This window comes from Tenrec ecaudatus, chromosome 1 (assembly GCF_050624435.1).
Source record: "Tenrec ecaudatus isolate mTenEca1 chromosome 1, mTenEca1.hap1, whole genome shotgun sequence".
NCBI lineage: Eukaryota > Metazoa > Chordata > Mammalia > Afrosoricida > Tenrecidae > Tenrec > Tenrec ecaudatus.
In genome coordinates this window covers 6,329,714-6,357,526 of record NC_134530.1, presented here as the reverse complement: position 1 = coordinate 6,357,526, position 27,813 = coordinate 6,329,714, and the positions used below count along the sequence as shown (strand labels likewise).

General features: G+C 53.1%; 1 protein-coding gene across 1 annotated transcript; it reads left to right on the top strand.

Moving 5' to 3' along the window:
• Nucleotides 1–667: 667 nt before the first annotated feature.
• ACER1 (alkaline ceramidase 1) lies at nt 668–23,279 on the top strand. The gene is made up of 6 exons (XM_075535690.1): nt 668–760; nt 18,191–18,305; nt 18,455–18,596; nt 20,369–20,506; nt 20,881–21,018; nt 23,111–23,279. Exons 1-6 carry the CDS (start codon nt 668–670, stop codon nt 23,277–23,279), a joined length of 795 nt encoding a protein of 264 aa, XP_075391805.1.
• Nucleotides 23,280–27,813: the final 4,534 nt, after the last annotated feature.

Here is a 27,813-nt window from a genome sequence, read left to right as displayed (position 1 = left end):
TTTATTTACGCACATGGGTTGGGTCCACAGCATGGCTAAGGGGCCCCTGTGGCGCGTCGGGTTAAGCGCTGGGCGCCGCAAACCACGAAACCAGTGGTTCAAACCCACCAGCCTCTGCTTGGGAGCCAGATGAGGCTGACTGACTGCTCCCCCACCCCTCAACCCCACCCGACCCCCCTCCACCCCCATAATCTCCAGGCTCAGAGACCCCATTGAGGTCTAGAACTGTGTCGCCCGGGTGGGCGGGGCCAGTGGGGATTGCAGAAAGATGGGAGGTCTGAGTCCATGGGTGGCTGCTCAGGAGAGAGGTGAGGCGACAGGCTCCCTGAGAGTCAGCCCCCCAGGATCCTTCCGTAGTGCGGTCTCGCCTTGCCAGGGGCGGTTCAACTTGCTGACAGCTGGCAACCTCGTGGCTGTTTTATTTTTACTATGACTGTTGTTAACTCCGTCCTCCTACATTCCTGGTGGCCAGGATGGGCGGCTGCTACCCACAGCCAGGCAGCTCTGGTGCAATCTCCGAGTAGGCTGGCAGGTTTTTCCTCTCGCCTGCCTTGGGGCGCCCAGCTGGCCTCTCCCCTCTTGCTCGCCCGCCTCTCTGGGGGCCTGGGGTAGATGCTCCCAGCCTCACCAGCTCCTCTCTGCCAGTGGCAGGCAGGCAGCTGCCACCATGCCCAGTATCTTCGCCTACCAGAGCTCTGAAGTGGACTGGTGTGAGATCAACTTCCAGTACTCGGAGCTAGTGGCTGAGTTCTACAACACGGTGAGGGGCGAGCCTGGGGCCCGCCGGGGATGGCTGGGGACAGAGGCACGCCACCAGCCTGGCAGCTGGGATTCAAACCCTGGCTCCCCCACATCCCCGCTGGGGACTCTCTGAGCCACAACTCTCCCGCCGCTCAGCTCGAGCTGGGCAAGCGGCCCCATTTATTGCTGCGCAGGTGCAGCCCTGCCCCTCCAGTGCCTTGGGGTGGAGGGGGGAGCCTTGGGGGACGCAAAAGTGACCACAGAAGAGCCGCTGTCTGACCACTGGGGCTTGTAGCCCAGATGAGGGTGGTGGCAAGATGGGACTACAGGCGGGAAATCAGGGATGGCTTCCTGGAGGAGGTGATGGTGACTTGATGCTGGCTGTCTTGCCAGCCCAAGCCCGCTGCCCTGGGGCCTGTTTGGACGCAAAGCGATTCCAGGGCAGTTTCCCGGGTGGTCACCAACGAAGGCAGGCTGCCTCACCTTTCTCCCGCTGCACATCTCTGGTGACTCCCACCTGTGCCCCTTTGCGAAGCTGCTCAGCACTTAACCCTTACATGGCCGAGCTCTGTGTCCACAGGTGTTCCCCTCCAAACCAAGTCTGTTGCCACCGAATTGCTTCCATGTCACGGGGACACCTGAGGGCAGAGTGGAACTGCCCCTGGGCATCTCCAAGGCAGTCAGCCTCAGCTGTTCACGCTGTCTCCCTTGGAGCTGGGTTGACACCCTGGGGCCAGTGGCCCAGCACTTTAACCAATGTTCCACCAAGGCTATTTCTCCCCTGCCCACCAACCCACCACCCTCCCAGGACCACCCTGCATTTCTCCCGGTCAGTCGTGCGTCCAGGAGCCCTGCAGGCGCAGTGGGTCATGCCAGGGAGCAGCAGGGACCCACCAGTGGGAGGAAGAGGAGGCTGTCTGCTCCTGTCAGTCTGGGAATCCCACAGGGGTAGCTCGACTCCGACTAAGAGGGTCGCTTTGAGTCAGCGTGGGCTGGACCACCCGTCTCACGCCCCTGGAAAAGCCTTCAGTTCGGGGCCAAGCCCAGGTGGCTGCTCAACTCTGGGGCTGCAGAAAAGGCAGGAAAGGTGGTGGGAGATTGGGGATCGTGCAGCTTCTGCATGCTTGGGGGCACTGAGGACATAGGGGTGCCCGGTGGGGGCAAGCTGCTGGCTTCAGAAACATCCTGCGGGCTGAGGGAGGATTTAGCTCGGGGTCCTGTGCTGCTGAGTACATGCTCTAGAAACAGGCGGCCCAGGCCAGGTGAGGGAGTGGCTAGGGGATGTTGGGAAGGGGTCGTGGGTAGAATCCTCACCTTCCAATTGGCCTGTGAAACTCTGTGTCCCAAGGAGGCTGCATGTTGCCTGGAAGCTGAGCAGAGTTCAGCAGAGCTTCCACACCAAGAAAGACCTAGCCACCAGCTTTAGAAAATTGACCCAGGGAAGCCCACTGACCCTGAGAGTGATGGTCTTAGGGGGCGAGAAGCAGGGCTTGTTGGTCACTAAGGACAGGGACCACCAAGTGGTGGTGTGGATAAGGGCCTTCGGCGGGCACCTCCTGTACCCAGAACACTGCCACTGAACTGGTGCCGACTCACAGTGATCCCAGAGGACAGGCTAGAACCGCTCCCAGGGGTTTCTGAAATGGTGAACTCTTGACCAGAACAGACAGCTTCCTCATGCTCTCCCCCTAATGGCACAGTGGTTACTTGATGGGCTGTGATCCTCAAGGTTGGCAGTTCATAAACCACCAGCCTCCCCTTTGGGAAAAAGACTTGACTTTCTACTCTCATAAAGAGTTACAGTCTCAGAAACCCGCAGGGACAGTTCTACCCTGTCTTGTAGGGTCGCGGCAAGTTGAAATCATCTCAATGCCAGTGGGTTAAGGTATTTTTTTGTTACCTTGGGATGGGAGGGGGCTGAATTTTGCTCTCTCTCTCTCTCTCTCTCTCTCTCTCTCTCTCTGGATCCCCTGGTAGTTCAGGTTGGTCTCTACCTCCCTCCACCTCCAAACAGGACTGTCTACTGAGGGAACTGAGAGACAGCTGGCTCTGGGATGGGCTGGTGACAGGGGGCATCTACCTGTGTGATCTGTGGCAGAACCCCACACACCCTCTGCCAGCCTCCTTTTGGGCTGTGCAGGTCATCACCCGGGACCGGTGTTATCAGAGGCTTATCAGATGGACTCAAAAAAGGTTTCACAAGCAGTGAAGTTCCTTCCCACTGGGATGCTTTCTCGGCTCTTCTTCAAAAAGAAAACACAAGGAAAAGCCCGTCGACAAAATTGGCCAGAGTGGTGACATATTGGACCACTAACCACAGGGCCAGCAGTTTGAAACCACCAGGCGCTACTCTGGAGAAAAATGAGGCCTTCTTTCTCCTGTAAAGAGCTCTGGTCTTGGAAACTCCAGGGTCTGTTCGTCCCTGTTCTATGGGGTGACAATGAATCAACATGGCCTTGACGGCAGTGAGTTTGTTTGTTGGGTTAGGTTTGGGGGCTTGTCAGGCTCCACAGTCTACCCAGGGCTCCTGACACTGACCCCTGGGGATGCCCAGACAAAACACCAGGCCTTTCTTCTGAGATACCTCCCCCACCTTTTCTTGGTTCAGAGCTGAGTTCAATCGCCACTGGTGTCACCCAGGAGTTACGGATTTATGTATGTGGAGGGGGGGTGGTGTTCCTGGACATGGCCCCTTCCCAAAATACTCGCCGTTGTCTCCAACCTGTGAGCCACAAAACTTTTCTTGAGTCCTAAGTACATGAGACAAAGTCTTGCCATCCTGGTTTCTCAGGAGCATTCCTGCAGTACTTCTTCCTCATGCTTCGTTCACGCGATTCCTCCACAATCCCTACGGAGTGTCTCCTCCGGCCATCAAAGAAATGCTCCTGAGCAGGGAGGATGGGGGAGACTTCGGCACACTTACTTCGCATATGTCACCATATGGAAAGAGCAGTTGTAGTCCAAGAAGGCCATTGTAGTCTGTCATGTGCAAGGTCACCAGCAGCCCTTCTGGGGGAGAAAGATGGGGCCTTTCTTCTCCCATAAAGCGTGACCGTCTCAGAAACCCACAGGGGGCAGTTCTACGCTGATGGTGGCGTATGCTTCTTGATTTGTTTGGGGACCACCCCACAGGATCCTAGTGCCATCCTGGGATGCCACAGAACTGATTCCAGACTCATAGGCACGTCCCGTGACTGAGCAGAACCAACCCACAGGATCTACGAGGCTGGAACCTTCACAGGAGCAGATGGCCGGGCTTTGTTCTGAGGAGCAGGTGGTGGGTTTAGACTACTGGCTTCAGGTGGGCAGTCAAGCGCTTAACCACTGGGCCACCAGGGCTCCCTCATCATCCCCTGGTGGGAGTCAGCAGGTCCCGGGCCACCCAAACGGTCATCCGTTAATGAATGGGTCAATAAGAGGGGATTCATTCATCCAATGGGAGACCTGTGGTGTTGTCAGGAGCTGTCACCCCTAGCTTCCCGATCCTCAGCAGACAAACCAATGAACTCACTGCCATCGGGCCCACTCCCTCTCATCGCAAATCCACAGGACAGGGTGGAACTCGCCCCGCAGTTTCCAAGACTGTCCAACTGTGCGGGAGAAGAAAGCCTCCTCTTTCTCCTAAGGAGTGACTGGTGGATTTGAAATGCCGACTTTTTGGTTAGCGGCCCAAAGAATAAGCCATGACACCACTCGGACTCCTTAAAACAGACAATGGGATATTCCAGGTGAACAGTGGGATGTGACACTCTAATGATGAAATATTACTCAGCCAGGGGAAGGACTGGATCCCTGTCGCAGGCTGCAACGTGGGTGAACCTTGAAACCTTTACTCTGGAGGAGAGGGGCCAGATGCAAACGATAATTCTTATCTGATTCCATGCATACGAAATGTCCAGGACGGATAAACCATGGGACAGAACGTGGACCCATGGGTGCCAGCGTCTTGGGGAGGGAGGCCGGGGAGCGACTGTACCTGAGTCCTCTAGTGCAGGTGTATCCAAACTATGACCTGCGGGCCACATGTGGCCCGCTGAGGACATTTATCCAGCCCACAGGGTGTTTTTGCCCCCTTTGTTTTTGTACTTCAAAATAAGATATGTGCAGTGTGCATCTGGCCCTCTAATGGGTCTGAGGGACAGTGAACTGGCCCCTGTTTAAAAAGTTTGAGGACCCCTGCTCTAGTGCTACCAGAAGAGAAATATCACAAGGGGGTGGCTTCATAAACAGAACGTTATTCTCTCACAGTTTGTGGCCGTGAGGTCGGTTCAGATCCAGGGCACCGTTTAGGAGGGAGGCTGTAAGCCTCAGTTCAGGGGCTGGCTTAGGGAAGGCTCTCTGTGTCAGTGTGTGTGTGTGTGTGTGTTAGTGTGTGTGTGTGTGTGTGTGTGTGTGTGTTTTCCTGGACGACTTCATGAGGGGTAGCTTCTCACTTCTCCTATCTCTGCTTGCTTCGCTCATCTATTCCTTTCTAGCTCTATCTCAAAGGGGCTGGGCTTGAAACACACTCTTCACCGATTGGCTGGAAACACACTCTTCACTGATTGGCTGGAAACGCACTCTTCACCGATTGGCTGGAAACACACTCTTCACTGATTGGCTGGAAACGCACTCTTCACTGATTGGCTGGAAACGCACTCTTCACTGATTGGCTGGAAACGCACTCTTCACTGGTAGAACCTTTTAAACCACAAAAACCCTGCGCACAGATGAGATTAGAACCTGAAGTTACAGCGGTGTTTTCGGGTTTTGGTGGGGGAGGATGGAGACACAATTCAGCCCATAAAATGGGGTTTTTTGGGGAGGAGGGATGGGGAATGTTCTGGATCCAGGAAGCAGCAATAGTGGCACGACTTTGTAACTGCACTCACTAGAAGTTCACTTCAAAGGGGGAATTTCATGCTATGTGAATTACATCTGAAAATAAGAAAGAAAATTAATATAAGCCCATACTCAGACATCCTAAGTACTGAATGTATGTATTGACTCACACATTCTAAGTATAGGATTTATTGAGACCCTCGTGTGGTATAGTGGTTACACGTCAGGAAGGTTGACCAGAAGGTCAGCAGTTTGAAACCAGCAGCCGCTCCACAAGAGAAAAGCGAGGTCTTCTACTCCCGCCAAGCGTGACAGCCCTGGAAACCCTGTCCTAGGGGGCTGCTGCGAGTTAGGGGCGACTGGATGGCAGTGAGTTCCGTTCTCTTCATTGCTCTGGTTGGTGCATTAAGCGAAGCAGTGGGAGGCTAACTACAAGGTTGGTGGTTTGAACCCACCAGCTGCTCCCGGGGAGAAAGATGAGGCTTTCTGCTCCTTTCAAGAATGACAGCCCTGGAAACCCACCGGAGGAGTTTTACCCCATCCTATAGGGTTGCTATGAGTCAGAAGTGACTCCACGGTGGTGTTTGAATTTTTTTGTTTTATTTTATAACATTTTTTTGGTAAAAATAATGAGATGATGTATTTTATTTTACATTTTATTAGGGGCTCATACAACTCTTATCACAATCCATACATATACATACATCAAATGTATAAAGTACATCCGTACATTCTTTGCCCTAATCATTTTCAAAGCATTTGCTCTCCACTTAAGCCCTTTGCATCAGGTCCTCTTTATTTTATAACATTTTAATCTAATCATTTATTTGTCACTTAGGGGGAGGCTTACATTTCAGGTAGTCAGCTTTGTATTTTACTGCCTAAACTATGTATCAAACTCCCCTACAGCACACACATACACACACACACACACCCTGGCTCTTAGACTTCCCTTCTCCCTCCTGTGACTCAGGAACCCTGGTGGTGTCGTGGTTGGATTGCTGACCAGGTTAGCAGTTTGAAACCATCAGTCTCTCCAAAGGAGAAAGATGAGGCTTTCTACTCCTGTAAAGCATAACAGCATCGGAATCCCACAGGGGCCGTTCAACCCTGTCCTATGGGGTCGCTATGAGTGAAATCGACTTGAGAACAATGAGCCTGGTTTGGGGTCTTCCTGTGGACCACCATCTTCTGCTTCACCCACGGCAGCACTGATCCACCTCAGGGTCAGTGGGTCTGAAAAGGTCATTATTCAGGGGAGCTCTGGTGGCCTGGTAGGGAAGCGGGGAGGCTGTGAGCTGGGAGGCTGTGGCTCCCCAGCAGCTCCCCAGAAGGAAGCCCTAGCTCTCCATGTCTGGGCAGACGGCAGCCTCGAAGACCCCATGGGGACAGCAGCCCCACTCCGTGTCTCCGCAGTGTCACTGTGAGTCAGAATCGGGGCGGCCACAACAGCCATGTAATTACCAGATGCCATTTGCTCTCTGGGCAGCATTATCTCCAAGAGAACAAGTACATCCAGAGAGCTCCTGAGAGGCACGGACGGTGAGGCTTGGTCTCCCCGACTTTGGACATGTCAGGAGAGACCAGTCCCTGGGGAAGGACGTCCTGCTCGGTCTGGTGCAGGGGCCACGACAGAGAGGAAGGGCCTCGAGGAGATGGACGGACACAGGGGTGACAATGGGCCCAGACACAGGACAGCAGTGAGGCTGGTGCAGGCCTGAGCAGGGCTTCATTCTGCTGTGCGCGCAACTCAACGTGAGAGCAAAAGCCCAAACCCACTGCCAGGGGGTCGTTGCTGACTCATAGCGACCCGAGGGGGCACACACTCTCACTCCCACACACACCCAGGACATTCGCAGGCACGCCTACATGCTCACTCATGCTCACTCACCCACACCCACTCGGACACTCTCACCCTCACACACACACCTATACTCTGCTCTCTCCTGCACACTCCCCTCTAACAAGCCCACTAGCCGCTCTGCAGGAAGAAGCCAGCGCAGTTGGATTCTTGTCCTGCCGGGTCTCCCAAGCAGTGGGTGAGTGGGTTTCTTCCCAAGCTTCCCAGGAGCCCGGCCAGGAGTGGCCCAGGTTTTTTGCTGCTGAGAGGCCGGTGGTTGGAACCCATCCATTGCTCCGTGGAAGCAAGGTGGGGCTGCCCGCACCCATAAAGATCCAAATGCAGAGATCCAAAGGGGGCGACTCCCTTCCTCCAGGGTGGCTGTGAGTCAGAATCAACTTGAAGGCAGTAAGCTTTTCATTCCTGTCCCCCCCCCCCATTCTCCCTGCTCTCCCTCCTCCCCTCCCTCTCCTTCTCTCCCCTAGTTCCTCACTGGGGAGTCACATCTGTTTTGCCTGGCACCCCGGTAGGTGCTGGGGATCAAACCACCAAGACTCCTGCAGTCACAGCACCACCATCCTCCACGATGACCCCGGCCCAGGCTCGCCGCCTGCTCCCATGTGTGCTGCCCGCTCATTATCTGCAGTGAGAACGTACCGCCCCTCTACCACGTGCCAGTGCCAGACTCCGTTACAGACCTGGGCCCCCAGCAGGGAGCCCAGCAGGCGAGATGGCCCCACTGAGCACCTCATTCCCATGGGAATCTTCACGGGGCCATCAGAGCAGGGCTGCCCCCCTTCAGAGGATGCGGGGAGCAGAATGTGTCCCCTCACCCCACCCCAGCTTAGCTGGGCCCGCCTCCCACAGGCAGGACCTCAGGAGGATGCTGGAGTCCTGAGCACCCGGGGAGCAAGCGAAAGAGAGTGAGAAGGGAGGGTCGAGGGGAGGAGAGAGAGCTGGGAAGGAAAGAGAGAGAAGGGGGGGACCATGCAACTCCTTTCAGAAGCGGCTGACTGTGGGAGTGTGTGACAGGGTCGGGGTGGGGTCTTATATCAAGGAAACTACTCGAACAAACCCAAACACGGTTGGCCAGGGGCGGCAGGAGGCTGTTTCCGAGGAGGGCGTTGAGTCTATGCTGATGAGGGCGGACTGCTTCAGAGAAGGGTGTCCATCAGGGTCACATACACGAGGAGGCTGATCGATAGCACCGCAGGACACACGTAGGAGGACACGGTGGGACTGGAGAATGTCTCGTCTGGTGTGTGTATTTCGACCACCGTTGAAAAAAGCAATAATCAGGCCAGTCCCTGAGCATGTGTCCAAGGAAGAGGGAACTGTTCTAGAACTGACAGTGGCCATGATTGCCCGACTCCTCTTGAGATGGCTGTGCCATTGAAGGTGGTGGACGCAGTGGCAATAAAACTGTCTGTGAGAAGAGGGAGATGGTAGGAGGGAGAAAGAGGGGGAACGAACGAGAGGGAGGGGGGAGAAGGAAGGATGAGCGAAGCGGAGGTGAGAGGGAGGGGAGAAAAGCAAGAGAGAGGAAACGCAAGAATGAATGAATGGAAGCAGAAAGGTTGGATGCAAGGAACAAGAAAGAAGGAGATGAAGCGTCTTGCCCGCCCTGCCCCAGCTGGGCCAGCCAGTGTCCAAGGTCAGGGCCAGGCTGGCTGTGAGGCCCCCCCTCCCCCACCAGCAGAGTCTGGGTGAGTGAGTATCTGGGAAACCTGGGGCTCTCCCAGAGGGCAGGGTGGCAGATCCAGGCACTGGAGCAGGTTCTGATGCTATCAGAGACTTGGAGCCAGTTTGGAGCCTGTTGGGACCCATTAGTCACAGGCTGAATTGTGGGTCAGGGGCCCCGCCCACCACACTGCCCTCCTTTGTCTGAACTCAGGGGCCTTGCTGAAACCTCTTGCCCTCATTGGAGTCTACCCCCCCTCCCCCCCCCCATGTCAGACCCCGTGTGTGTGTGTGTGTGTGTGTGTGTGTGTGTAGAACACTGTCAATGGCTGCTTTTCAGTAGAGCGCCAGGCCTTTCTCAGGAGGCACCTCTGAATGGACTCCAACCTAAACCCTCTGGAAGAACCCTTCCACCATGACACTCACGAGCGACCGGAGGCAGGGTAGATCTGGCTGTCACTGGTTACTGGCTTTGCCAGTTACTAAGCGTTCCTGCCTTTGAATGGCGGTGCCGGAGACGAAGATCGCCAGGGACACGGACTGCCCAAAGAACACACAGACCCGTCTCGGAAGAAGCACGGCCAGAGTGCTCGTTGCAGGCAAGAATGTAGAGATTTGGGCACAGGTACTTTGGACATGTGGTCAGGAGAGAGCAGTCCCTGGGGAAGGACCACGTGCTCGGTAAAGTAGAGGGGCAGCGACAAAGAGGAGGGCCCTCCAGGAGATGGATGGACGCTGTGGCTGCAGCCCCGGGCTCAGACATAAGAACTGCCATGAAGACGGTGCAGGTGTTTCGTTATGTTGACCGCAGGGTCGCTGTGAGTCAGAACCAACTAGGCAGCACAGAACAACAAGAAGCATTCTACGATAGAGCCCTCAGCTGCTGACCACAAGATCAGTGGTTCCAAACCAGCTGCCGCAACATGGGAGAAAGATGAGGCTTCCTAGAGCCATAAAGATTTACAGTCTTGGAAACCCTCAGGGGCGGTTCTATTTTGTCCTTTTGGGTAAGGTGATCACTGTGAGCCAGCACAGGCTGGGCAGCACCTCATAACAAGCTTGGCGGGGGGGGGGGGGTGAACCAGGACAACCCCTAAGACAAAACAGTTATCCACCTCTTTTCTTCTTCTAATCATTTTAATGGGGGCTCATACAACTTTTACCACAATCTATCCATCCATCCATTGTGTCAAGCACATTGGTACATTTGTGGCCATCATCATTCTCAAAACATTTTCTTTCTACTTGAGCCCTTGGGATCAGCTTCTCATTTTCCCCCTCCTTCCCTCATGAACCCTTGATAATTTATAAATTATTCTTATGCGTCTCTCTTTTCTATTGTGCTAAAAATACATACATACAACAACAACAACAACAACTCACCACCACGCAGTCGATGCCCTCCCACAGCCCCAGGGTAGGATTGTCCCTGTGGGTTCCCAAGACTGTAACTCTGTTTCAGTAGAGAGCCTCATCCTTCTCCCACGGAGCCCCGGGGGGTTTAGAACTGCTGACCCTGTGGCTAACGGCTCACTCCGTTACCCACGACACTACCAGTGCCTCCTCCTTTCACAGTGAGGAGGGTAGACGTCCCAATTCCAGGCGCCGGCTCACAGGGGAAGGTCCTCGTTTCTTTCAACTTCTGTCCCTCAGTCCCTGACCATCTCCATGTGGCATCAGCCTCCCCCCATTTGTACCTCCGGGTCTAATCGTCTCTCTTGTCATCTCCCCAAAGTGGTCAGGTTTAAGAGATGCCCTACCCACGGCATGAATTTGGCCTTCTGGGCACAGCAAGGAAGAAGGGGTTTGTAGGCACCTGAAAAAGGGGTCCGATTGACAGCACCTGTTTTGTTGCTGTTAGGTGCTATTGAGTCGGCTCTGACCCACAGCGACCCTGTGCACAGCAGAAGGAAACACCGCCCAGTCCCACGCCATCCTCACCACTGTGACTGTGTCCCAGTCCATTGTTGTGGCCACTGCATCCATCCATCTCACTCATGGGCTTCCTCATTTTCATTGCCTCCCCCCCCACCATAACTTTACCACACATGATGTCCTTCCTGGGGGAGTGGTCTGTTTCCCCTGATAACAGGTCCAAAGTCTGTGAGACAGTCTTGACACCCTTGCCCCCAAGGAGCATTCTGGTCTTGTTTCTTCCAAGAGAGATGCTTCTGTGCTCTTGGCAGTCCGCGGCACTCCACTCTTCTTCCGCAGCACGGGCATTCCAGTGTCGATTCTCATGCTGTCTTCCTTATTCAATGTCCAACTTTCATGGGCACGTGGAACTCAAAACACTCACTGCCATCGAGTTGATGCCAAGTCAGAGCAACCCAACAGGACCGGCTGTGTTTTTCCAAGAGTGTAGACTCTTTTTTTTTTTTAAATCATTTTATTGGGAGCTCTTATAACATTCCATGTGTCAATGGTATCAAGCATATTTGTACATAGGTTGCCATCATCGTTTCCAAAATATTTTCTACTTAAGCCCTTGGTATCAGCTCTTTCGTCCCCTCCCAGCCTCCCACTCTCGTGAATTCTTGATAGATGATATATTGTTATTATTATTTCATATCTTACACTGTCCATTGTCTCCCTTCACCCACACTTCTGTTATTTGTACTCTTTTGGTCGGGCGGGGGGACGACACTATATTTCCAATCTTGTGATGGGTTCCTCCTTTCGCCCCCTTCCCCCTCCTGGGTCACCCCCCTCCCCTCATATCACCACTCCCACTGCTGTCCCTGAGGGGTTTGTCTGTCCTGAATTCCATGTGCCGAGAGCTCTTATCTGTACCTATGTGTGTTTTCCAGTCCAGCCGGATTTGTAAGGTAGAACCGGGTCATGGCAGTGGGGGAGGAAGCATTTAGGAACTAAAGGAGTGATGTGTATTTCCTCGGTGCTATACTGCACCCTGGTTGAATCATCCTTTCCTTATAACCCTTCTGTGGGGGGAATGCCCAATTGTCTACAGACAGGCTTTGGGTCTCCACTCCACCCCTCCCCATCATTCGCATTGATAATAGTTGTTTGTTTGGGATATTTTGATAGCTGATCCCGTTGACACTTCATGATCACGCACAGGCTGGTGCGCTTCCTCCCTGGGGGCTTTTGTGTTTCCCTGCTAGAGGGCCGCTTGTCTGACTTCAAGCCTGTAAAACTCCGGACACTGTATCTTTTGATAGAGACTGTAAGCTCTTGATGGGAATAGAATGTCCCGACTTTCTCCTGAGGAGCCGCTGGTGACTCCAAACATCTGACTTTGCGGTTTATAGACTAACAGCCCACGCCAGCGGGGCTCCGTGCACGCATATGCGGGGATTGACAATAGCGGGCATGGTCCAGATGCACCCTAGTCCTCAAAGTGACAGCCGTGCTCGTCAATGCTTTAGAGAAGTCTTGTTCTTTGGTGGTGGGGTGGGGGCCGCATAGTTGGGGCGGTCCAATGTGACGTTTGGTCCTCGAAGTTTAGCGGAAGAGCCGGGCGGTGCCAGAGCAGCAAGACAAGCGCGGGTGGGGTGGGAGGATGGAGGGAGACGAGCCGGTTCTACGGAGAAGGCGACACCCAGGCTGAAGGCAGAGTCAGACCTAGGCAGGGAGAGTCCGGAGGGACGCGTGAAGAAGGCGAGCTCCCCCTTCCACCTGGATGGTAGAGTTCAAGGTGGAGAGAGGCAAGCGATGGCCAGGTGCGCGGGAGTCCAGCTGAGTGGTTCGGGTTTTGCTCATGAGATCCCTGCCCTCATCCCCCCACCGGGGACATGTATTAAATGGAGACTTCGGAGTTTGGCGAAAGGGTGGACCGGATATCCTTGGCCACGTATTGGTGTGCCACAGGGCTCTGGGTGTCAGGATGCTGGAAGAGGTTTGTTTGTGGTCACGGACAGAGGTGCCCAAGACAGAGACACAGACACAGGGTGAGAAGGGGCTTGATGAGGGATGGGTGTGGCTCCATCCCACCTGCCCTGGGACCACTGAGGAGAGAGGGAGGTGGGCAGCACTGTTGCCCCCCAGAGAGGAGACCTCCAGGTGGGCGACACTCAAACACACAGCAGACTCCAGTCGACCAGCCATCGTGGAGAGGGTGCCAGCAGGGTTACATGAGGTCCCTGAGCGTCGTGGGCGACCCAGCGGCCACAAAGAGCAGTGGGCCATCCCTGCCCTGGAATCCAAAACCTGTCTAGGCACCTGATGACCTAGTGAAAGCCATGCTGGTCTGTGGCAAGCGATTTCTTCACACCCACAGCTGGCGCTCTCCATGTGAGTCAGTGTCTTTTGGTCCAGAATTTTGTCGATGAGGATGAGGCTTCACCTTCACTTTCTGCAGTGGGGTGCAGGCACCCGCAGAGAGTTTTGCAAGGGGGAGACTGGGAAGGTCAGGGGAGGCGTCAACATGCTGTGGCTGCTCTCGGCTGCCGTGGCATCAGAGCCAACTCGTGGCAACCCCGTGTGGGCAGAGCTGGGTTCAACGCTTCGAGGCTGGGCCCTTCAGAAGCAGAGCACCACGGCTTACTTGCAAGCTGCCCCCCTCCAGGCGGGTGGGGACCATCCACCTTGGTTGGTAGGACAGAGCTCGCCCAATGGCACCAACCAGGGGCTACTGACGAGCCATGCGGAATTCCGCAGGTGCAGAGGAAGACCGTGAACATGCTGGTTTCGGAGCGAGGGTGAAACGGGTCCCGTGGCCCAGACATCTCAGAGGGGAGCTGGGAATCTTGCCATTCGGGGCCCAGGGCCATAGAGATTCTGCTACAAATGTTCCTACTGGATCTCAATTGGACTGGATCCCCCCTGTTAGTGAGGCCTGGGGATCTTGGAGCCAACACTGCTAAGAGGCAGATGACGCACGACGCATGTCCCGTCCTCACGGCGTTGGGGGGTTAGAGATGTCAGGGAACTTCTCAAGGTCCCACAGATAGCGGATGAGTAGCCTGGAGTCCATCTCATGCCACCCGCATTCCAAAGCCTATCCGTGGGGATGCTTTGATTGCAATTTTTTTTTTAATACCAGGGGCTGAACGTGAGAGAAGCATGACCACTTATTTTGTTTTTATTTTCCTCAAGGAAATTTGGCGGCAGATGGACGGGTCCAGACTGGGTTTAGATACACAGCTCTAAACACAGTCGCATGCCTTGCCGTTGGGGCGGTTTTGGTCTCTGCTCTGCTCTCTCAAAACCCAAACCCAACTCCCTGCCCAACTCAGAACCACCCGGTAGCACAGAGCAGAGCCGCCCCTGGGGCCTCCCCAAAACAGGAGTAGAGACCCTCGTCTTTCTCCCGAGGAGCAGCCAGTGGTTTTGAACTGCTGACCTTCCAGTGAGCAGTCCCATGCTTAACCACTATGCCCCGGGGGCACCGGCACAAGGCTATCAAGGGGTCTTTAGAGCAAGCAAGTTTGGGGGACGACTGCCTTTGGGGGTGCCACATCTTAGCCATCCTCACAATGTTCTCTTTAATGAGCCGGGGTTTGGACGTGAGCACTCTCTCAGCAGCCCCACATGGGACGGGCCCTCGTGGCTCCTGGGACAGGGTCCCACGCACCGAACCGGACCTGGTGACACCTTGCAACCTCAAGATAAACAGGTTAAAAGGAAGGATTTGTTTTCTCCGGCCAGTAGCCACGCGGCAAGTATACCATGAGAGGCCATCGTGTCTGGTGGTCACCACACGGGACAGGACGGCTTGAGAGATGAAGGAACCACAGGAAGAGAAGAGCCAGAGGCCAAACCACTTGCTGTTGAGTTTGCCCCATGCCTGGCAAGCCCACGTGGGTCAGCGTAGAGCTGTGCCCTCAAGGCCCTTGGTGGCCGATTTCTTGGGAGCAGACCGCCAGGCCTTTCTTCGGAAGCACTCCTGGGTAAATCTGAAGCTCCGACATTCTGGTTAGCAGGCAAATGCTTCACTGTTGGAAGCACCCAGGCACTTCAAGCTTTAGGGTAGCGGTCTGCAAGCGTCTTACCTGAAAAGGTCCCAACCAAACTCAGTGCTGTCGAGTTGAAGCTAGCTCAAAGGGACCTTACAGGACAGGGTCGAATCGCCCCCGAGTTTCCAAGACGGTGCGTGCTGCAAGGAGTAGAGAACCCCGTCTTTCTTGCGGGGAGTGGCTGGCGCTGTCGAACTGCCGACCTGTGGATCGTGGCACAACCACCACGCTCCCAGGCCTCTCTCCTGAGAGGCCAGGAGCAAACATCCTCAGCTCTGCGGGCCAGTGCTTGTTGCAACCACTCGATTTTGCTGATGTGATTAATTTTTTTCTTTCTCAAAGAACCAGATGTTTTGTCGTATTGATTTTCTCTATTGGTTTTCCTCCGTCCCCGCTCCCCCACCCCCAGTTTGGCCCCTGGGTCAGAGCTTGTCAATCCCTGTTCTAGGAAATTCTAGGGTCTATGGCCAGATCTGGTCTAGGAGATTGAGGTTGACAGCATTTCTATCTACAGCAGTGGTTCTCAACCTGTGGGTCGTGACCCCTTTGGAGGTCGAATGACTCTTGCACAGGGGTCTCCTAAGACCATCAGAAAACACATCTTCCCGATGGTCCTAGGAACCGAGACACTGCTCCTCTATCTCAACCTTTGCAGGAAGTTGACTTTTTACGCATACTGTCGCAAAAATGTAGCCATGTAGTCTACTGTTGTTCTATGAAGACGGCTACCCGTGCTACACCATGCCTCGAGGCAGAAGTTCATTGATTTGTCATTAGAAATAACTATTTCACAAGATAGAATGACAGATTGTCTTTGTGATTCATCACGATGCTTTCATGGTGTTCCATTTGCAACAAGGAAAATACATCCTGCCTACCAGCTATTTACATGATGATTCATTACAGTAGCAAAATGACACTGATGAAGCAGCAATGAGAATAATGTTATGGCTGGGGCGTCACCACCACATGAGGCACTGTCTGAAAGGGTCGCAGCACGAGGAAGGTGGAGAACCGCTGCTCTATAGGGGCGGGGGAGAGGAATGGAAGACAGGCTTTCATTGGCTCTTTGAGGATTCACGTGGAAGTGTTTCACGTGGAAGTTTTGCTGTGCCAAGACCCCCTGACTCGGGAACCACAGACACGCAGAACCACACTGTCCGAGACCAGCTGCACGCAGGGTCGGGATTGGACTGCTGTGACCGACGGCTTATTTTCAGAAGCAGTCCACCAGGCCCGTCTTCCTGTTCTGTCTGTGTGTAGAAGCACCGTAGAACCAGGGACACACGGCGATGACGCGCCGGCCCCACGGTGTGTGCGAAGCATGTGGTCTGAGAACAGGATCCAGATCTCCCGCGTGGTGCTGCTGCTGTTGTCCGAGGTGCTGTCCAGTCTCCATAGCGACCCCATGGACAACAAAACGAAACACCGTCCGGTCCACGCCGTTCTCGCCACTGATGTTTGGGTCTGTGGTTGCAGCCACGGTGTCATTGAACTTCGAGATGCTGTTGTTGATGTTGTGTCAGGTGCCATCGAGTCGGTTCCGACCCACAGCCTCCCGATGCAGGAAAAAAACTTGGGAACTTTGACTCCTTTCCACCGCCCACCTCACTCGTACACATCTTGTTTTCCTATCAGATGATTGGCTTTCTTTTTTCCTTGCCGGTCATGACACGCGTGTGTCTTTGCCATTCCTTCGCATCCGTTGTAGACACCATTGTCCTTGGGTGCCGTCAGACCGGTTTGGGCTCACAGAGACCTGATGCACAACAGCGTGAAACTCTGCAAATCCTCACAATTGTTCTTCTGTGCCAAGCCCATGTCTGCAGCCACTGCATCACTGTGCTTCGAGACGGACATGGACACACCCTTTTTGGTGTTTTGCATCCATTCCAGGTTCCAATGATGAATTGGTGTCTGAAGTGGTTTCTTCTCACTTTGAATTATGTCCCAATCGCGAGTGAAATGATGGTGACCTCGCTTCCAGCATCACAATGTGACACACTGACCAGTGGTGGTCCGTTTTAGATAAGGCGAGCATTTTCTTCCACTGTACCACTCACCTTTTAATTTTATCTGTAGCGTCTCTGTTGAACAGAGATTGTACCTTTTTTAAATAGCGCTAAGCCCACCAGGGCTCCTGCTTTTAGAAGGAAAAGAGGGAGGGTGCACATAGACTGAGGAGCCCTGGTGACATCGTGCTTAGGCGTTGGGTTGCTAACTGCAAGGTCAGCAGTTCAAAACCACCTGCCTCTCCTTAGGAGAAAGAGGAGACTTTCTACTTCCTTACAGAGTACAGTCTCAGAAACCCATAGGGCAGTTCTACCGTGTCCTACAGGGTCACTGTGAGTCAGCATCGACTCAATAGCAGTGAGTTTGGTTTAGGGTTTGGTATACAGATGGTTGTGTTAGACTGGGTTGGCTAGAGAAACAAATCCAGTGACATCCATCTACGTATAGGAAAGGACTTTCTATCAAGAAGTAATTGCGCATCAAGAAAACACGCCAGCCCAGTCCAACTCAAGTGCATAAGTCTGATACTAGTCCATAAGGTCCTCTTCAGTCTCACACAGCCCCATGCAATGATGCCGCGTGCAGGAAGATCACAGGCCGGTGGGTGCAGGGTTGTGTGGATCTAATGGTGGTGGCTGCATCACAGGCCTGCAGGTCTCAGTGTGGCTTGTCAATAGGAAGGTGAAGTTAGAGGGAGAGTGAGGGGAGGCTTCCCGGCCCCTCCTTATGAGAAGGCCATGCCCACAAGGAAGTACCATCAGGCTCTGATGTGATTGACAGGCTAGACTCCACGCCCACCCTTTTATATCTTCAAATTGACACAGAATTATGTAACTGCCATGTGGTTATAGAAATCGGCTTTGGCTGTTCCTTGAATGGATGAACCAATTGAGTAAGGAATGGAGGAACGGATGAAGTAATAACCAGCCCCGGGTCAGCTGGAAGATTGGTGGGTAAATGAGAGGCGAGGACCTGGCTGGTCCATGGTGGCCAGGTGAAGGAGTGGTTGATGGGTGAAAAATAGACAGGTACCTGGCTGACAGGTGAGCAGCTGAAGGGCGAATGACAAACCCTGGTCTTGTTAAAGCCCTAAGAGCCGGCCAGTGACTTGGCTGATTTGGAGGCAGGGGTACCTGCCCCTCTCTGACACCCCTGCCGGTGACCCTTCTACCCCCAGTTCAGCAATGTCACCTTCCTCATCCTCGGGCCACTCCTGATGTTCCTGATGCACCCTTACGCCAAGCAGCGTACTCTTTACATTCACTGCGTTTGGATCCTCTTCATGGTCATTGGTACGGGGGCGTGGCGCGGTGGTGGGCAGTGGGCGGAGGGGCATGGCGTGGCAGTGGGCGAAGGGACCTGGTGGGGCTGTGGGCTGTGGGCCTTAGGCAGAGGGTGCAGGCAGGCGGCCACCTGACCACCTCTCTGGCCTCTGCCCCAGGCCTGTTCTCCATGTACTTCCACATGACCCTCAGCTTCCTGGGGCAGCTGCTGGATGAGCTCGCCATCCTGTGGCTGCTGGCTAGCAGCTACTGCATCTGGATGCCACGCTGCTACTACCCGGCCTTCATCCGGAAGAACAGGTGTGGGGGGCAGGGCGGGCTGTCCGGATAGGGGGCCTGAGTACTCTGGGCACCCTGCCTGAGGCCACCTGGGTGGCTGAGGCCAGCAGACCCTATGCCTTGGTTCCCCTGAGCCCCAGGGCCAACCCGGCTCACTATCCCAGGACTCTTCCATGCTACCCTGGCTTTGTGGGGCCCCAGCTCACTACCCTGAGTTTACCTGAGACCCCTGGACTTCTCTTGACTAAGTGCCCCAGGCTACCAGAGCCTCTCTCCCCACTCTTTCTGGGGACCCACAGGTGCAGCCACCGGGTTCCCTGAAGCCCCAAGTCCATCTCAGTGGTCTGCAAACCTCTTCCTGAAGCAGCCAGACTCACCTGGGCCTTCCTGAGCTCTCCCCTTGCCCCCACCCCACCCCCCATTCCTGTAATCCTCTCCAACCTACTAGGTTGGAGCCTCCTCTGACGTCTCCCCCAAATGCCCCACCTGCTCCAGCCTCAAGACCCTCCATCCCCTGCTTTCTCCTGCCTCCCCTACCTTTTCTCACCTACCTCCTCCACCCCCCACTCTCTCTTGCCTCCCCTACCTCTCCTCATATCCCTAACTCTCCCAGCCCCCTACCTTCCCCATATCCTCCATTGCCCCCAAGCCCAAGGTTCCCCTGGGCGATTCCTAAACCCCAACCTCATATGCACTATGTCTCTGGAAGCAACTTCTAGAAGAGCCAAAAGGTGGAAACAATCCAAACCTTCAACTGTAGAGAAATGGAAAAGCAAACTCTGGTCCCTTCACACAATGGAAGCCCGTGCCTCCTTAAAGACAGACAGACAAACAGCAGCGAGTCCATCAAACACCTTAAGCCGTGGAAAACTCAAAGAACGTTAGGCTCAGCACACTCGGCCAACCTTCTAAAGATACATATTCTAGGATCCCACTACTGTACAGGAAAATAGAGAAAAGGAGAAACGGCTTCCACACCAAAGGATTAGACTCTAGAGACGGGGTGGGAGTGGGGAGCGGGAGATGAAAAGAGGGAAGAGACAGGAGGCTATAGGGGGACAACGAGGGGGGTGGGGATCAAAAACCCACATGTATGGGGTGAGGAGAGTGCAAGTACTTAGAATAGGGGATTTGTGTGTGTGTGTGTGTGTGTATAAGCATTATATTCCACAAACAAAAAAAGGAAATGTGTATGCATAAACACAAACATAAATAAATTTATTAATGTGGCTAGATCAACAGGCTCAGCCCTAAGAACAGTTGTGAGGACGCCACGCCACGGAATGGGACAAGGTTTCAGAGAGAGAGCGAACTGGAGGGACTCAGAGTAAAAACAAGCGAGAGGAGAGAGAGAGAGAGAAACCCTAGCCTTAAACACCCTTCAGATTCCTTCCCCATCAGATCTAAACATTGGTCTGAGTGATCATAAAACAAGGAAAAGACAAACTAAAGTGAACTTGGATTTGTGCATGTGTGTGTGTGTGTGTGTGTGTGTGACACACAAGTTGGTTTCAAACAAATAAACAAAACAAAATGCCTGACCTGGGTTCCCTGGGACCCTTCGCTGACTGAGCCCCCTGTGTCTCCTTTGGACCCCATCTCTGCCCTCCCTGGTTCTTCGGGGTCTGCTGGGCCTTCCGATACCCCCTTCAGAGCCCCAGTGGGCACCCTCGAATCTCTGCCCATTCCTTGCCCATTTCTGAGGTCAGATCTCCAGCAGAGCATGCGGGACCTGCAGGCCTTCCTCTTGGCCCCCAGCTGAGCCCCTCTCTCCCCACCTCCCTCCACCCTAGGACCCACTTCACCTGCCTGGTCATCCTCACCACGGTGGTCAGCAGCTTCCTGTCCTTCCTGCGGCCCACGGTCAACGCCTACGCCCTCAACAGCATCGCCTTCCACATCCTCTACATCGTGGTGCAGGAGTACAAGAAGTGAGGGCGCCTCCTGCCACCCGTCTGGCCCCAGCCCCGGCCCCGGCCCCGGCCTGCTGTAACCCTTTAGGGGAGCCCACGACATCCCCTTTCTCCCGCAGAGGAGCTGGTGGTTTCGAACTGCTGGCCTTGTGGCTAGCAGCCCCATATGCAGCCTGCCGCGCCACCTGGCTCAGCCACGCCTCCCTCCACTCCCCCCACCCCGCCACCACGGGACGCCCCGAGTCAGCAGTAGCATGGCGGCAGCGTGCTGGGTGTGGTTCCTGCCAGGCTTTTCTCCCGAGCAGCATCTGGGTGGGTTCAAACCGCTGACGCTCCTGTGGGCAGCGGTGCGCTAAACCCCTGCGCCACCAGGGCTCTGTGCTTTCCTCCAGGATCGACAACAGGGAGCTGCGGCACATTCTCCAGGTCTCTGTGGTCCTGTGGGCAATCTCCCTGACCAGCTGGGTCAACGACCGGCTGCTCTGTAGCTTCTGGCAGAGAATGAATTTCTCTTATCTCCACAGCATCTGGTGAGTGAGTGCCATCCCCACACCAGGGGCCTGGGCCCTCACAACAGGCAGCGAGACTCAGCTCCCCAGGCTAGGAGCAGGAGTCTGAGAGGTAGGGCGAGGGACCACAGAGGGCAGCACTTAGGGGGTCACTAACAGTAGGGGTCCTGAGAAGGAAGAAGAGGTCTAGGATGGGGCCGTGGCATCTTGTTGGACACAGGGGCAGCATGCGCTCTCTCTCTCCATCCTCTCCTGGGCCCCCGTCAGGGTTCTAAAGGGGACGAGTCCGCGAGGCATTTTATATAAACCTGAGAAAGCCCAAAGCTGCCAGGCAAGGAGAACCCTAAGGTTCTCTGCTGAAATGGCCCACAGAAAACGGGTAAGACCGTGAGGGCAGAACACTGGCAGGCTAGTCAAGTTCTGGCTCTCACTGTTTTCACCCCGAGTGTGCGTGTGTGTACGCATCTATGTATGTGTGAGTGGAATTGACTCAATGGTAGTGAGATTTCTTTGCGTGTGTGTGTGTATGTGTGTGTACACAGATCTATGTGTATATTAAAACTCACTGCCACTGAGTTGATGCAACTCATAGTGACCCACCAGGACAAAGTGCAACAACAGCTCCTGCAGGTTTCTGAGGCGATAAATCTTCACGGCAGCAGAAAGCCTCATCTTGCTCCCTCGGAGCCACTGGTGGTTTTGAACTGTTGACCTTGAGGTTAGCAGCCCAACATTTAACCTACTATGCCACCAGAGCTCCATGTGTGTGCATACATACATATATACATATTTGTGTTTATATATAATTGTACGTGTATGTGAGTGTGTACACCGTAGATGCTCGAGTGTAAGCCAACCCAAATATCAGCTGAGGCACCTAATTTTGCCACCAAAACTGCATTAAAAATGTGCTGAAAAACTGGCTTATACACGAGTGTATACGGTATAGATACATAACCTACTTTGCCACCTGGGTTTCTTGTATGTGTATGTATAGTTGCATGCTTATATATAATTGTATGTGTATATACGTGTGTACATGTACACACACATGCATAAACATACTGTGGCACTAGGGCTCCTTGTATATATATGTATATATATTGTACCACCAGAGTTCCTTGTATATGTGCTGCCGAAGCGAGCACGTCCACCAGAGTTCCTTGTATAATCATATATAATTGTAGGTGTATGGGTACATATATACACACACAAATATATGTATAAAATCTACTATACCACCAAGGTTCCTCATACAAATATTTTTTCCAAAAAAATTCATAGAAAAATTCCATTGTTTTATTTCTATTATTTCATGAAATTTTAAACCCCCTCATATACACTCGACATGTATGTATATGAATATGTACATGCATATGAACATGCGCACGTATGCTGTAAAATCACAATGACATGCTTGTTGTGAGTTGCTGGCAATGCACAGAGCGCCCGTACGTGTGTGTCACGGTAGAACTGTGCTCCTGCCACAGGGGGAGAGGAGGGGGGTTCAAGGTTGACCTTTTGGAAGCAGATTGCCAGGTCCTTCTTCCAAGGCACCTATGAGTGGGGGCCGTTCAAACAACCAGATGAGCGCTTCATCATTGAGCCGCCAGGGGCAACTCAGACCCAGATTCCCTTCAAGAAATTGGCTAGCAGGATTGTGGGGCTTAGTTCCGTCCAAATGAGTGGGTCAAGTGGTAGTCTGGAGCCTTCTTCAGGCTTGTGTCCCAAGATCTGAAGGACAGATGCAAGATATATGATAGATAGATAGATAGATAGATAGATAGATAGATAGATAGATAGATAGATAGAGCGCGAGCGAGAAACAAGTGAGCTTTGGGTAGACTCGAAGCTCCAACGTTTCAGTTTGCAGTTGGGAGTGTTAATAGTTTGTACTATCCCGACACCCTACGATATCGCCGAAAAGCGGCATAACTTTGGAAAAACAGAGAGAGAAGAATTCTGCCAAAATAGCTACTGCTGCATCATCAGGAACACCGCACTGCACTGTGGGATAGCAACTAGTCTTGCGTTTGGCCAAACCACTGGCAACCACACCCCAGCCAAGTTGACACCGAAAATTAACCCTCCCTCCCCCCCTCGTGTTCCACAGGCATGTGCTCATCAGCTTCACCTTCCCCTACGCCACCGTGGCCATGGCCTTGGTGGACGCCCACTATGAATTGCCAGGCCAGACGCTCAAAATCCGCTACTGGCCTCGGGACACGTGGCCCGTGGGGATGCCCTATGTGGAGGTCATGAATGAAGACAAGAACTGCTGAGGGCCCAGTCTCTTGCCCACCCGACCACCATCAACGCACTTGTGTCTTGAGAAGACAGACCCGGATCAGGACTTCACCTTCAAGATTCCTTTTTCCAGTTCCCTCCACCCATCCTCCTTGTCCTGCACTGTCCTGGCCTCCAGGGTGGAGGTGGACTTCCTGTCCTCTCCAGACCACCAATCTGATGACTGGGAGCGGGGGGGGGGGAGGGGGAGGGAGCGGCTGGCTGTCATAGTTCCCCTACATGATGTGACCCCATCTTCTTTCAATTTCCTGCTCTGGGCCAGCCCTTCCCGATGGCTCATGTCACAAGACTTGACTGGGAAGACCTGGTATTGTCAGGGAATGATCCCGGTGAAGGTTTGATCCCCATGCACTTTATAAATTCTGGTGGCCGCTACCAGGGTTCTTGCACCCATCTTCGGCTATGGCAGTCTCTTTAGTATTTGAGGATCCTGTCAGGAGGGATATGCCTTTGGGTCACCACATTCTACACTCATTCTTGCATACAAAGACTTACAGCATTTCTTCTTTTTAATCATGTTATTGGGGCTCATACAGCTCTTACCACCATCCATCCATCCATTGCATCAAGCACATGTGTACATAGGTTGCCGTCATCATTTTCACATCTTTTTCTTTCGACTTGAGCCCTTGGTATCAGTTCCTCATTTTCCCCCTCCCTCCCTCACCCTCCTGACTTACAACACATCTTGGGTGCTCTGAAAACACTGCCATGGACTCATGAGGGTTACCATCACTAAAGGAGAGCTAAGCAATTGGGGTCCCCGATGGGGTGCTCTAGAGGTTCTGGGAGCCCAAGGAAGCTGGAGAGCAGCCCTCATGGAAGAAGTGGGTGTCTATGGTTATTCAAAGCACCAACTTGGGGTTGGGTAGTCCCAAGTTTGAATCCCTGTGCCACCACCATCTTCTAGCCTTGTAATCTTGGGGGTGTGATTTCCCCCACTTCTGAAGCTCAAGCAACCTCATCTTCGAAAATGGAAATGATGTTTTTTCCCTCACGAGGGGCTTCTGTGTGGATAAAACAAGATGGTGTTTGTCAAGTGCTTGCCATAAAGTCTGGTAAAGGGTGGCGGCCCACAGGTTGAGAACCGCTGCTCTAGAGAAATGGGGCGGGGGAGCAGCCCTCTCAAGTGGATGATTAGGGGGAGTGGACTGTCAAGCTGAGACAGTGACAAAAGGAAACGAGCCAAGCACAAGATGTGGGGCAAGACCACCTGGGCAGAGGGAACCACAAGTGTGCCCCTTATCCCCACCCAGGATGACCAAACCTACAAGTCATTGCTAGAGCTTAGTGGATAAGGGTCAGCACATAGTCAAGGTCCTTAATAGGGGACCTCAGGATGGGTCTTAGGGTCCACTAACCTCTTGACATTGTCTGTAGAAGTTGATGTCTGGATTCATTAGCTAGGTCAGTGGAGAGCATCAATCCAAAGGAATAGAAGCCAATCATCTGGTGTTGAGAGAGAGAGAATCTATGAGGGGAGGGGCCACTCATATCCACTGAATAGTGACCATGTGTTCTGCTCCCTTACCATACTGACACTTACTCCCTCCCAGTCAAGGTACTCGGCCTGCCTCCGCTACTGGCTAAGTTAATGGATGAGCAATTCAAGAGACGGATGGCTCAAAGAATACAATAGATGGTTGGGTGTATGGATGGTGCATAAACTAATGGTGGATGGGTAGACACAAATTAATGGTAGGTGATTAACTAAATGAATGTATAGATATATAAATTCATGGTGGATGGATAATTTAATGATGGGTAGATAGATGGATGGACACGTAAATTAATGTATGAATAGGCATAAATTAATGGTAGGTGATTAGATAAATGAATATATAGATACATAGATAAATTCATGGTGGGTGGGTAGATGGATGGAAAGATAATTTAATGGTAGATGGGGAGTGGATAAATGTATAAATTATTAGTGGCTGGACACATAAATTAATGACAGATAGATACATGGATGGATAGATAAATTAATGCTGGATGTATAAATAAATGAATGCATGGATAGATATGTAAATTAATGGTGGGTGATTAGACAAATGAATAAGTATATATGTAGATAAATTCATGGGGGGTGGATAGAAGGATGAATGGATAGGTGGACATCAATTAATGGTGGATGAATGAATGGATGCATAAATGAATGGTGGATGGATAAATAAATTAATGGTGGATGAATAGAAATATTAATGTTGCACGATTAGATAAATGGATAGAGAAATTAATGGTGAATGGGTAGATGAATGGATAAGTGAAGGGTAGATGGGCAGAATCATTGTATCGACATGGCTTAGAGAGGGCAAGCAACCTGCCCAAGGCCACACAGCCTGGACTTCAACCCAAGCTGTCCCTTTCTGGTGGTCCTTGCACCACAGTGAATCAGCAAGAAACCTGGGCATGGAAGCCCAGTCTGCCTGCTTCCCAGGTCTTCTCACTTGCGTCTAAATCCAGAAGTTCCTCACCTGTGGCCTCCCAGATTGGATGGAGGTGTCAGGAAGGGCAGGAGAGGGAAGGGCGTTTCTGCCACTTTGGGGAATTGTCTACACAACTGGCTTGGGAGGGGGGAGTCCAAGGAGCACTGCCTCCTGCGCCATCCCCTCCCCCCTTTGCTGCCTTATGTGACCATGTGGGGAATCGCCAAAAAGATGTCCGAGGGTGTCGGAGCAGAACTGAGCTCGGCGGCATTCTCAACGGCTGGATTTCTTTCCGAGGAGCCTCTGGGCAGATGGGAACCTCCAACCTTTGGGTTAGCAGCCAGGCCTGTGACCCCTGTCCCCACCCAGGGACGCCCTTGTGTCAGTTGCCAGCTCCCTGGGGTCCTTTCCAACGCATGGCAAGCCCCAGGCATGCAGAGTGGATCTGCTCCCTGGTGGGGGGCAGGGGGGGCTTGCAAGGGAGATGGTCTCATCTTAATGTCTGAGATACACCAGGGTGGCTTTGAGTCCCCAACCAGGGCCGCTTCCTGCCTCTAAACACATAGGGCCACAATCTGTGCCCAGAATCGGGGCCCTGGCCCCTACTGCCCTGCCTCGCCACACAGCTTCCTCTTGTGGCAGGCACACGAAGCTCAGGGTACTTGTCTAGACTGTCCTAGTGAGCTGGGAAAGTCTCCACCGCTATCCGAGGGGGAGTTCTAATGGCAACGACTGAGCACACACTTCCAAGGGACTGCAAACCTAACTGGACTGTCAGGTCAGTCGACAGACTCGCCGCCGAGTGAAGGACCAGGCTACTGCCCTGGCTGGGACAGGCTTCCCATGCCTCTGGGGCCGACCTCTCCCTCCCCCGCTCTGGAAGGCCTCGTGGTGGGAAGTGGGCACCAGTAGCTATGAATGACATCATCCCAAGTTGAAAAGTGAGTTTTAAAGCTTCCAGGACACATGGGGGAATATAGATAGATAGATAGATAGATAGATAGATAGATAGATAGATAGATAGATAGATAGATAGAATGATGTCATTCATCATTTTGTGAAAAAGTCAATCGACCAACCCTGGTACTCTGGAGTCCATTCTGACTCATAGCGACCCCTACAGTCACGTGGTGGTGTTGACCCCTCCCCCCCGCCCCCCAACTCAACCCATCAGCTCAGCAGAGAGTTTGGGAGCCTGCAAATCTTTTCAGCAGCTGACAGCCTCAAGTGTCTCTTAAGGAGTGGCTGGTGGGCTTGAACCAGTAACCATGGAATGTGCAGCTCACCGCTTACCCAGCAGCACCTCCAGGGCTCTGTCAAGTTGGCTCTGACTCAGAGAAGGGAAAGGCTGCCCCACCCTTATCATTCTTCTGCAGGGCCCACCACTGCAGCCGCTGAGTCCAGCTCATGGAGGCTTGTCTTCAATTTTGCTGACCTTGTACTTGACCCTCCAGGATGCCCTTCTCCAGGGGCAGGCCTCTCCAAAGAATGCGAACCAAACCCTTGCCATGCTCTCTTCCAAGGAGCATCTGGCTGCGTGTCTCCATCTGTGTGTACAAAACAGAGCTTTCTATCAAAGTCATTGTATATTAAGCAAACATCCCAGTCCAACCCAGATCAAGGCCATATGTCCACTATTAATTAGCCCATATGTCCGATACCAGTCTGTAAATTCCTCTTCAGACTCATGCAACACACACAATGATGCTGAATGCAGGAAGATCACAGGCCCGTGGGTGGGAAGTCTTGTGGCTTCAGTGGCAGAGGAAGCATCTCAGCGCTGGCGTGGGATCCACGTGGCTTCTCCAGTTCCAGGCTTCTGGCTCCATCAGTGTAACTCCATCAAGCTTATCAGCAGGAATGTCTCACAGCATGTATGTGTCCCACCTCCAGGGAGGAAGACAGGAGTTCCTAGAATCCTCAGGATGAGGCCATGCCCACACAGAGGCCTTATTGGCTATGACCTAATTGACCCCACCCCTTCACAAGTTGACAGATTATGTAACTGCCACACTGTGCCTCTTCCCAAAGGATTTTTTAAAATTATTGTTAACTGAGAGTTAATACATATATCATATCA

Bases quoted from the DNA above. Each gene is read 5' to 3' on its own strand.
- ACER1 (XM_075535690.1), top strand. From the start codon at position 668: ATGCCCAGTATCTTCGCCTACCAGAGCTCTGAAGTGGACTGGTGTGAG. The intron at 18,597-20,368 runs GTGTGGGGGGCA...CCTCCACCCTAG, and splicing joins GCCTTCATCCGGAAGAACAG to GACCCACTTCACCTGCCTGG. The intron at 21,019-23,110 runs GTGAGTGAGTGC...CGTGTTCCACAG, and splicing joins TCTTATCTCCACAGCATCTG to GCATGTGCTCATCAGCTTCA.